The sequence below is a fragment of the Fonticula alba genome (assembly GCF_000388065.1).
Source record: "Fonticula alba strain ATCC 38817 unplaced genomic scaffold supercont2.15, whole genome shotgun sequence".
In the NCBI taxonomy this organism is placed as follows: Eukaryota; order Rotosphaerida; family Fonticulaceae; genus Fonticula; species Fonticula alba.
The window spans coordinates 319917-330188 of NW_009242985.1; the positions used below are offsets into that span (position 1 = coordinate 319917).

At 69.5% G+C, this 10272-nt stretch overlaps 4 protein-coding genes across 4 annotated transcripts in view; 3 read left to right on the forward strand and 1 right to left on the reverse strand.

Moving 5' to 3' along the window:
* Positions 1-176: 176 nt before the first annotated feature.
* On the forward strand, positions 177-1797 carry H696_05930 (hypothetical protein; the record flags this gene model as incomplete). The annotated part of the gene is made up of 4 exons (XM_009499706.1): positions 177-873; positions 1044-1260; positions 1400-1605; positions 1723-1797. 3 exons carry the CDS (start codon positions 177-179, stop codon positions 1578-1580), a joined length of 1095 nt encoding a protein of 364 aa, XP_009497981.1. The 3' UTR covers positions 1581-1605; positions 1723-1797.
* Positions 1798-2020: 223 nt separating this feature from the next.
* On the reverse strand, positions 2021-4187 carry H696_05931 (hypothetical protein; the record flags this gene model as incomplete). Its single annotated transcript, XM_009499707.1, has 2 exons — positions 2021-3968; positions 4082-4187. 2 exons carry the CDS (start codon positions 4185-4187, stop codon positions 2152-2154), a joined length of 1923 nt encoding a protein of 640 aa, XP_009497982.1. The 3' UTR covers positions 2021-2151.
* A 232-nt stretch (positions 4188-4419) lies between these two features.
* On the forward strand, positions 4420-5506 carry H696_05932 (hypothetical protein). Its single transcript, XM_009499708.1, has 4 exons — positions 4420-4469; positions 4584-4815; positions 4960-5031; positions 5151-5506. Exons 1-4 carry the CDS (start codon positions 4464-4466, stop codon positions 5396-5398), a joined length of 558 nt encoding a protein of 185 aa, XP_009497983.1. The 5' UTR covers positions 4420-4463; the 3' UTR covers positions 5399-5506.
* Positions 5507-7110: 1604 nt separating this feature from the next.
* Positions 7111-10272, forward strand: part of H696_05933 (hypothetical protein) — a gene marked incomplete at both ends in the record, with an annotated part of 4098 nt that continues 936 nt past the window's right edge. Inside the window, 7 exons of the mRNA XM_009499709.1 lie at positions 7111-7719; positions 7907-7979; positions 8100-8812; positions 9015-9376; positions 9496-9669; positions 9803-9924; positions 10130-10242. Of these exons, the coding sequence (XP_009497984.1) occupies positions 7111-7719; positions 7907-7979; positions 8100-8812; positions 9015-9376; positions 9496-9669; positions 9803-9924; positions 10130-10242 (2166 nt within the window). The remainder of the gene's footprint in view (positions 7720-7906; positions 7980-8099; positions 8813-9014; positions 9377-9495; positions 9670-9802; positions 9925-10129; positions 10243-10272) is intronic.

Consider the following 10272-nt stretch of genomic DNA (forward strand, 5'->3'; position numbering starts at 1 on the left):
CCCCCCCCCCCCCCCTCCCGCCTCGCTCTTCCTTTCTTTCCCCCTCGCCACCTCTCCTGCTTTAGTGTTTGCCGCCGTCGCCGTCGTCATCGCCCATCCCCATCCTCTCGGCCTCTCTCCCCGTCGGCCTCTCTCCCCCTCCCTCCCCTCCCCCGCCCCCATACACCCATCACACTATGAGCTGGTTCCGAGGATTCTCGCCACGCCGGCAGCACACCGGCCAGCAGCAGCCACACTCGCCCACCGGTGGCTACACGCCGGTCAGCCCGACCGACCCGTATGGCGGGTATCCGCCGTCCGCCTCGTCGGCCGGATCCTCGCACCACCCCCACCACCACCCGTACAGCGCGCCACCGAGCGCCTCGTACCACCCCTCGCAACCGCCGCCTCATCCCGGCTATCCCGGGCCCTACATGGGTGCCACCAGTAGCCACCCCACCTCGCCGACTCGGCCCGATGAGGCCTACTACGCCCCGTACACTGGGCACCAGCAGCGGCCGGCGCCACCGGCCCGGTACCAGCCGGCCCCGGGGGATTACTACGATTACCCGGGCGAGTCGCCGGGCGGCGGGTATGGCGCGCCTGCGCCCGACGGGTATGCCAACATCCCGCGCGCGCAGTACCAGGCCCCGCCCCCCCCGGCGGGGGCCGGCTATCCCACCGACGGCTACGGTCCCTACGAGGGGGCCTACGCCCCGCAGCCCCATCCGCCGCAGCGCAAGTCCCGCAGCCAGCAGCAGCGGCAGCAGCAGCAGCAGCAGCAGCAGCAGCGTCCCGGCCGGACAGACATCCTGCCCGAGTACTGCCCCTTCCCCCCGGCGCTGGGGAAGCTCTTCACCAAGATTCGCACCGATCTCGATCGGCTGGAGGAGGGTGCGCTGCTGTGCCGTGGGCCGGCGGGGTTGTTTGGGGGGTTTTTTTTTCGGACGGGGGGAGGCGTTTCCTTTGGGGGCTCCTCAGCCGTCTCGGGCTTCTTCTTTTTTCTTTTTTTTGTGGCTGGTCGCCATGCACTAACCCTCCTCTTCTACCACCGACCGGGGCAGAAACCATGCGCTTCCGCTCGTACGTCGAGTCGCTGCCCGACCCGAAGTCCGCCCAGGCGGCCGACCTGGACGAGGCGGTCATCAACTCCGCCTACAAGGAGTACTTGCGTCTGTTTGAGCTGCCCCAGCGGCATCTGGCCGCCCTGGATGAGGTGGATTTGCAGCAGGCCGGCGGCCTGGCCGAGGCCGCGCGCGCCGCCCGCCGCGAGCTGATCAAGTGCGCCCTGTGCCGTGCTGGGGCTTGGCGACCACTCTGCGCGGCGCTCGCGCCCGCCCCTGTGTGCTGACCCGAGCCTTCCTTTTGCTGTTCCCCCCCCCCCCTCCCGCCCGATCGCGCCGCCTCGCGCCATCTGTAGCTACTCCAACACCGTGCTGGATCATGTGGAGTCCCTGAAGCCGACCGTCTTCGAGCTTCGGCAGATTGTCCAATCGGCGTCCAATTCGCCGAACCCCACGCCGGCTGCCAACGGCCCGGCCTCGTCCTCCTCGCTCCAGGCGTCCGACGGCTCGTCCTCCTCTTCGGGGAGCGTCGACTGAGGCACGACCAATGCATGTTTCGCGTGTGCGTGTGTGTGTGTGTGTGTGTGTGTGCTTTCCCCCTCCCTCTGTCCTCTGACCCTCTTTCTTTCCCCTCCGACCGTCACCGCGCCCGCTCGACCACCGCTGCGCACACCTGCAGAAACACGTCCTTGATCCTTCCCCCCGCCCCCTCTCCCTCTCCATGGCTGCCCCGAAATACATGCACATAGACGTCTTTGGCCCGCCCCTGCCAGCCCCAGGGGGAGGGGGAAAACACGCGCAAGGGCAGGGCCAGGGGAGGCGGGGATGTTAACATTGCGCGAGAGGTGGGTCTCGCGTGACGGAATGGCGAGGGAAGGGAGAGAGAGAACGAGAAAGAAAGAGAAAGAAAGAAAGAAAGAGAAAGAGAAAGAGAGAATAGGAAAGAGAGACGGCGCTGCATGCGCTTTATGTTGGGCTGCGAATGGAGACTTGTGTATTTGGTCAACCCCTGAAAAAAAAAAGAAAGGGGGACCGGGAGGGAAGACAAGACAAGAGAGAGAGAGAGAGAAAGGCACACACACGCGGGCACACGTGCGCCACCCCCTTCTCACTTCTGCTGCTTCATGGCATGCAGCTCCTTGATCTTGGCGGTGATGCTCTGGCGCGGGCGGTCCGGCAGGAAGGCCGCGATCTTGCCCCAGCGGTCGGCGTCGGTGGCCGGCACAGTGCGCAGGGCATGGACCAGGGTGTCGAGCTCGGCCGCGGACCAGGGGGTCTCGGTGGAGGCCGGGGCGGTGGTGTTCCGCATGTCGGCATCGGTCAGGTCCGAGCGCTGGGTCGGGGCATCGGCGATCTTGACCTCGCCCTGGCGGCGCTCAAACTGCAGGTCGGTCATGGTGACGGACCCGACGCCGCTCTCCATGGCCTTGGACTCGGCGACCACCTGCTTCTCGGTGAAGGTGGTGCTGCACTGGGTGTTGACGTGCTCGGTGATCTTGGTCCAGCGCTCGGTGGTGCCACCGGGGAAGGTCTTGATCGCATGGACCAGGACCTTGCGGTGGGCATCGGTCCACTCCGGGGCGGCGGCCGCGGCGGCGGTGGCGGTGGAAGCGGCGGCGGCGGCGGCCGCGGCCGCGGTGGCGGCATTGCGGCTGGCCTCGGCCGTGCCGAGAGTGGCGTCCAGGGCCGCGAAATAGAGGGCACCCTTGGCGGCGAAGTCCGACGCGGCCTCGATGGCGCGGTTAAGCTTCTCCAGGTCCATGACATCGTACTTCTCCAGGAAGAGCTCCAGGTTGATGGTGGCCTGCTGGTGGGCCTTGCTCAGGGGGGAGGCCTCCTCGCCGGAGAGGAAGCAGGCGTGATCGCGCATCAGGCCGCGCAGGGTCTTGCGCTCCTTCTTGGCGATCTTCTTGCGGTCCTCGCGGCCCTTGCGCTCGGCCTCGGCGGCGGCGGCGGCGGCGGCCTTCTGGGCAGCGGCCTCGGCGGCCTCGGCGGCGGCCTTCTCGGCGGCGGCCTTCTCGGCGGCGGCCTTCTGCGCGGCCAGGGCCCCGGCGGCACCGGCGCGGCTCTGCTGGCGGCTGCGCTTCTGCTCCTCGCGGCGCTTCTTCTCCGCCTCGCGGAGGAGCTTCATCCGGGGGTCCAGGGCGGCGGCCTGGTCGACCAGGGTCCGGAGCCGGGCATTGTCCTTGGTCTTGGCCTCCTCGCGGGCGCGGCGGTTCTGCTGATCGGTCCAGCGCTTGTCATCGCGAGACCCGCCATCGGACATGGTGCCCTCCTTGTCGCGCCAGTTGAACACGCGCCAGCTCTCGAAGGCATACCAGAACTCGTAGAAGGCCTGCACCTCGTCCAGGGGGGTGTCCATGTTGCCGAGGGCCGGGACCGGCTGGCGGACCGAGAAATGGGCATTGGCCGCGAACACCGGGCCGTAGACCTCGAAGAAGTCGGCCTTGGCCGGCAGGGTGGCCGCCGGCAGCCGCTCATTGAAGGTGGGGTCGCAGGAGTCGAAGTGCATGCGCAGGGTCGGGTCGACCAGCACATCCAGCGCGCGCTGGATGCACTTGAAGAAGTTGTCACGCGTGTCGCCGGTCAGGGCCTGGGCCTGCTTGTCCGGGTGGTGGACCAGCACGCGGCGGCGGTGGGCCGTGCGGATGTCCGCCTCGGTGGCCGCCCGGCGCAGGTTCCCCAGACCCAGGATCTGGTACATGTCCAGGGTGCGGTACTCGGCCGGGTCGGCGGCCAGGAGGGCCTCCGGCACCGACTCGTCGTACAGCTCGTCGAACCGCGGGTTCAGGCCGGCCATCTCGTCCTTGGCCGCGACCGCGGCCCCGGAGCCGTTGACCGCCTCGGCGATCGGGCACCGGGTGGGGTGCACCAGACGCGAGATGTACCCGGCGCCGACGGGCTCGAAGGAGCGAGTGGCGGGGGCTGTGTCGGGGCGGGAATGAGTCAGTGGTCCAGGCAAGCAGGAGGGGGGGAAGGGGGGCAAGTGCGGGACACGGCCGAGCCGGGAGGGCAGGGGCCCGGGAAATGCGACGCACTCTCGAGGGTGCTGCTGACCTGGTGGGTCTTGTCGGCGGCCCAGGACTCGGGCAGGGCCGGCAGCTTGACCTTGACGGAGGCAACCAGCGGGACGTAGTGGCTCATGACGACTGCTGGAACCGGGAAGGAGGGGGGGGGGGAGGGCCTCGGGTTCGGGGGGGAGGAGGGGGAGGGAAAAAACTCGGGATTCAACAAGAAACCGAGTCCGGCGAACGAGGGGGCGAGGGAGGTTGAGAACGCTGGCTGGCGGCCGAATCGCCGCGTGCCGGCGCCTTTTATTTCACACCCCCCCCCCCCCCCCCCCCCCCCCCCCCCCCCCCGCCCCTCCCCCCCCCCTCCCCTTTCCTCCCCGCCCCCCTCCCCCCTTTTCCCCCGATACCCATGTCTGTGCGTACCCGCCCGTCGGCCCGATACCCCCTCCCGCCGGACAACAGCCTTCCCACACTCTGACACCCGTGAAATGGGGCAAACGGAACACCCCCTCGCCCATGACGCACCCAGGGCGGCCCCCCTCGCAATCAGAACCAGCCGGCCCGGCGCGGCGCCTCGGCCAACAGCGGCGTGTCTCGCGGCGGCCGTGGCGGCGGCCGGCCCGCTGGCGGCCGGACCCAGCACGACGACGCCAAGGCCGCCAACGCGGCCAAGGGCCTGCGCGCGCGCCGCGACCCGGCCCTGGACCTGGCCACCATGCTCGGGAAAAAGATTCGCGTGTCCTTTGTCGGCGGCCGTGAGGGTGCGCGCCCCGGCCTCTCTTTGCGCCGGCCTTTTTCTTTTTTTTTCCTCCCCCGCCCATGTGGCCCCTGCCATGTGCCCCCCGCCACCCGTCCTAACTCTCCCCCTGTCTCTCTCTGTCCCCCCCTCCCCTGCGGCACCCCAGTCGTCGGTGTCCTCCGCAGCTACGATCCCCTGATGAACCTGGTCCTCGACGAGACCGTCGAGTACCTCCGCAGTACGGCCCTCCCTGTGCTCCGCACTGCGCCTGACCCGGCCCGGCTTCCTCACACCCCCTTTCCCCGGCTCCCCCTCCCCTCGCGCGCCCCTCGCCACCGGGGACACCCCGACACACAGACCCCTCCGACTCGACGCAGCTTCTCGTCGACATCCTGGACCCGGAGTCGATGGCCACCATCGCCACCACCCGGCCCCTGGGCCTGGTGGTGGTCCGCACCTCGGCCATCGTGTCCGTCTCGCCGGACATGCTGGAGGCCATCGACAACCCGTTCGAGTCCTACGAGGAGATTGACGAGGAGACCGCCATGGCGGCCATCGGCGCCGCCTCCGGCTCCCCCTCCGCCGATGCCATGGTCGACGAGTAAGAGGCCTGGGGGTGTTTTTTTTTCTTTTTCCCCCGGCGCTCGGGCGCGCCCCGGTCACGCGCCGGCGCCCGGCGCCACATGTGAATATAGACCATCATGTGTACCTCAGGTGAGACATTTTTCCTTTCCCGCCCTGGGTCGAAAGGGGAGAAGAGGGCAGGGGCACGGCGGCGGAGCCCTCGGGACGCTGTGGTCGCGCACGCGTTCCGGCCGCCACGCCCTCCGCGCACCGCCCGGGGGGGGGCCTACAGTGCGGGAATGCCCCCGGGAGGGCAGGTTGGCTCTTCCAAGGGACCGGGCGACGGACGACGCGAGGCGGGCCAGACGACTGCCTAACACCAGGGCGGGAGTGAGGATGCCATTCCAGGCGGGACCCGCCGGTTGCCGCGCAAGCACGGGAGACGGGGGAGCCGCACCGGGGGCAGCCCCCATCCCGGGGATGGCGCAAGGTCAGGGGGGGGGGGGGGGGGGGGGAGGGGGCCGGGGACGCACGCCGCTGACGGCCATTGCCGCCGCCCGGACCACGGAACGCCGAGTCGCCGAAAAGGGGCCTTTTTTAATGGGCCTGACCATTTGTGCCCCCGCCCCATCTTCCCCGATCGGGGGGGGAGGGGACCGAATACACGGGTCTGCCGGCCGAACATTGGCATCTGCCACTCGGGCAGGCATCCCAAACTGCGGGGCGCAGCTGGCGCGGCGGGGCGCAGGGGAGCGGGGCCGCAGGTCCCAGACCGCGCGAGGAGAAGGCCCGCGCCCACGGGCGACATGTTCCCTACCGGGGGGGGGGGGGACGCGCGCGCCCCCACGCCGGCGGGAGCAGGCGCACCTGACACCGGCCCTGGCGCGCTGCTCCCTTGCCTCCCCGTTGGCCTTCCACGCCGGTGCAAGTCATCCCAGCACGCCGGTCCCGGGGCTGGGCCGCGTCCGGCATGCCTTCCCCCCCCGGCCCGCACACGACACCCGTCCCTGGAGGAGCCGCCCCGGCGTCCCGACAAGGCTCCCTCCCTCCTCCGGGGGGCGCAAGGGCGGGGGGCCCCCGGGGGCGGCCGTGTTGCCGCCCGGCGGGAGGCCCCGAGGCAGGGCCCCAGGGGCCAGGGAGGCGGAAGCCGGATCACGCTCCGCGGCGTGGGACCCGCGCGCGCGCCAGGGCGCTTTTGCAGGCACCCTCGGCCCAGGCAGGGCGCGGGGAGCGCCTTGCGCCCGGGCGCGCGAGAGCCCGGCCAACCAGACGCCCGGCCACCGCCGCCGGCCGGGGGGGGGGGGCGGTTGTTTTGATCTCGCGCGGCCGGGAGCCGATCTTCGACCGCCCAGCGCCCGCAGTCTGGCCGCCCTCCCTGCCTTCCTGGTCGCCCCCCCCCCCCGGGGGGGGGAGGGCATCAGATGGTAGAGAGGCAGAGGGCACTGCGGGCGGGCTGGCGGGACAAAAAGGAGCCTCCTCCCCCCGGCCCATGCTACTTGGTCGCGCGGGGAGACCGGGGGGGGAGGGGCGAGGGCAGCTCGCCGGCCCTCCCCGTGGTCGCGGGCTTTTGACGCCCCTCCCCCGGGGCTCCCTGGTCCTCCCTGGCCCCAGGACATCTTCGCTCCCCTGTTTGCCCCCCCCCCCTCCTGCATCCTGTTTGCCCGTGTGCTCCCCGCCCCTTCTTTCTTCTTCTCTCCCCCTCCCCTCCCCCCCTCCCCCCGCGCTCGTACCCTCCTCTCGCTCGTGTGCCGGTATGCCGCCCAGCACCGAGGGCCTGCCTGGCGATGCCGGCGGCCGCGACTCGCCGGATGCCCCGCCGGTCCCGCATCTTGGCGTGTCTCCCGGGAACCTGTTCACCACCCCGGCCGCCGGGTCGCTGTCCTCCTCCTGGCAGGAGTCTCCGGATATGCTGCTGGATTTGAACTTCGCCCCGAGCGCGGGGTCGCCATCGGGCACGGGCGCGGCTGGCATGCCGATTGCCGGGCCATCGTCGACGCCGGCGCCGGCGCCGGCGGCCGACCCCATCCCCTGGGCCGGCTACTCCTACCCGCAGGATGTGGCCAATCTGGACCGCGAGAGCCACGCCTCGTACTTCCCCCCGGCCGGCGGCGCCGGCCCGGAAAGCGACCCGGGGCCCCTTGGGCCCGAGTATGCGGACCAAGCCCCGACGGCCTACTCGTCGAGTGTGCGGGCCTCCCGCCGGCAGGGCCTCGGCGCCGGCCTGGCCGGGTCCGAGTCCTATCGCCGGGCCCCGAGCGCACAGACCCTGCAGCACCGGATCAAGGCACCCAACCTGTCCACCATCGACTGGACCTTCGAACTGACGCTGGAGCACCAGCGCAAGATCGACATCAAGAGCCGCGTACGAGCCGCTGGGCTCCTGCAAAGGGGGCTTCTTTTTTCCCTTTCAGCGCCTTGCCCTTGCCCGTCCGATGCCTTGGTCGTGCGCCCCCCTCCCCCGTCCGTGTCCTGTCACTGACATACATGCACACACACACACACACACACACACACACACATGCCCGACTCGCGCGCTCGCCTCCTCACAGTCCAGTAGCTTGCAGGCCACCCTGGCCAAAGGCTGGGACCAGGCCCAGGGATGGGTCATCGTCGGTGTCACCGGTACGTTGCCTGGCTCCGGGCCACCCCCCCCCCCCCCCGCCACCCAGGACCCTTCCCTTTTGCCTCGGCCATCTTGCTGGCTGACACTCTGCCCCGGGTTGGCTGCGCCCTCGCCCGCAGCCATCTCCTGTGCTCTGATCGCGGCCTTCCTCGCCGTGTCGACGGACTTCCTGTCGTCCCTGCGCATCGGCTACTGCAAGGGGGCCTGGCATCTGGGCGAGTCGCTGTGCTGCCTGAATCAGTGGCCCGCTCCTGGGGGGTCGTTCGATGGGACGTCCGCCGTGGCGCCCTTCTCGCTGGAGCCACAGATCGAGCTCCACTGCCCGGACTTCATCACCTGGGCCCAGTGGTCCGAGTCCTGGGCCGGGGGGTACCTCATGTACATGCTGATTTCCGTGTGCCTGGCCGTCTCATCGGCCATCATCGTCAAGCGGGTGAGCCCCTTCTCGGCCGGGTCCGGCATCCCGGAGGTGAAGGTCATCCTGGGGGGCTTCGTCATGCACGGGTTCCTGGGCGCCTCGACGGCCATCCTCAAGACCCTGACCCTGGCCCTGGCCATGGCTTCCGGCATGCTGGTCGGCAAGGAGGGCCCGCTGATCCATATCGCCGCGTCGCTGGGCAACATCTGGCCGCGCTTCTTCCCCAAGTACCACGCCAGCGAGGTGAAGAAGCGCGAGCTCATCTCGTCGGCCGTGGCGGCCGGCGTGGCCGTGGCCTTCGGCGCGCCCCTCGGCGGGGTGCTCTTCTCCTTCGAGGAGTGTTCCTACTACTTCCCGAATTTGGTCATGCTGCGGACGATCTTCTGCGCGGTGGTCGGCGCTGCTGCCATCTGGGTGCGTCGGGCTTTGCTTCTTCTTTTCTCCCCCCCCCCCCCCCCCCTCGGCCCCCGGGGTTCTGCCCGCCCGTTCCGGGGTCCCCGGCACCCGTCGCCCGGTCCTGTCCCATGTCGTCCCCCTTCGCCTCCCTTGCTCCCCTCCCGCTGACGCCTCCATCGCGCCCGCCGCCGCCGCCTCCTCCTCCCCCTGGCGCTCCCAGGTGATTGATCCCCTGCACACGGGCAAGCTCGTCATCTTCAGCTCGGCCACCGCCACCAACGCCACGGCCGGCTGGTTGCTGGTGGAGTTCATCCCGTTCGTCGGGCTGGGCCTCATTACCGGCGCCCTGGGGGCTCTGTTCATCAAGCTGCACATTGTCATCATGCGTGCCCGGCGCCTGCCGAACTCCTTCACCAAGCGCTTCCCCGTGACGGAGATTTTCCTGCTGGCACTGCTGTCGGCCGCCATCCAGTACCACCTGGCCTACACGCGCATTGACATGCTCCGGCTGATGGGGTTCCTGTTTGGCGGTTGTGACCCGAATCAGGGCGGCTCAGACCCCCTGGGGCTATGCAAGTGCGTGTTTTTGGGGGCCTGGCCTGCCTCGCGTCGGTCCTTTTGTCCCCCCCCCCCCCCCCCCCCCCCTGCCCCCCCTACCCCATCTGCTGCTGACCCCCGATCCCTGTGGCGCCTCACTCCAGTCTCAACAGCGTGGGCCCCATCATCGCCGGGTTGCTGGCCACGGCGGCCATCAAGTATTGCCTGTTTGTGCTGACGGCCGGCTCGCGCGTGCCGTCCGGCATGTTCGTGCCGACCATGCTCACCGGGGCCCTGATTGGGCGCGTTGTCGGCATCCTCATGTCCTCCTGGGCCCAGTGCGTGTCGCCCGAGGACGGCTTGGGTGCCTGCCCGTTCCTTTCTTCGCCCTCTGCTGGTGTCTGACTCCTGCCCCTTCTTTTTTCTCCGGTCGCATGTGTTTGCCTGCACATGGGTGTGCGTGTTGCGCAGTGCCATGCCGACCCTCTTCATTTGGAGCTCTTGCGCATCGGACCCCTCGACGTGCATCTCGCCCGGGTTGTATGCGGCGGCTGCGGCGGCCGGCTTCCTCACCGGGACGACGCGTATTACCAGTGCGTTTGTTCTCTCTCTTCCTCCCTCTCCGTCTCCTTTCCTCTCCATCTCCTTTCCTCTCCATCTCCTTTCCTCTCCGTCTCCTTTCCTCCCTCTCTTCCTCCCCCCATCCCTCTTCCTCCCTCCCTCCCTCCCTCTCTCCCTCCCCCTCTCTTTCTCTCTTTTCCTCCGCCCCCCTCTCACCCCGGCAAATCCGACCCACAGTCTCGGCCGCTGTCATCATCTTCGAGATTACCGGCGCCGTGAACTTCCTCCTGCCGACCATCGTCTGTGTCATCGTGGCCAAGTGGACTGGCGATGCCATCCACCGTCTGGATGTGTGCGTTGGATGCTGCCCCCCTCTCCCC

Excerpts from the sequence above, each read along its gene's own strand:
- H696_05932 (XM_009499708.1), top strand. Across the intron at positions 4,816-4,959 it reads CTTTGTCGGCGGCCGTGAGG|TCGTCGGTGTCCTCCGCAGC; the intron begins GTGCGCGCCCCG and ends GCGGCACCCCAG. Across the intron at positions 5,032-5,150 it reads GACCGTCGAGTACCTCCGCA|ACCCCTCCGACTCGACGCAG; the intron begins GTACGGCCCTCC and ends CCCGACACACAG.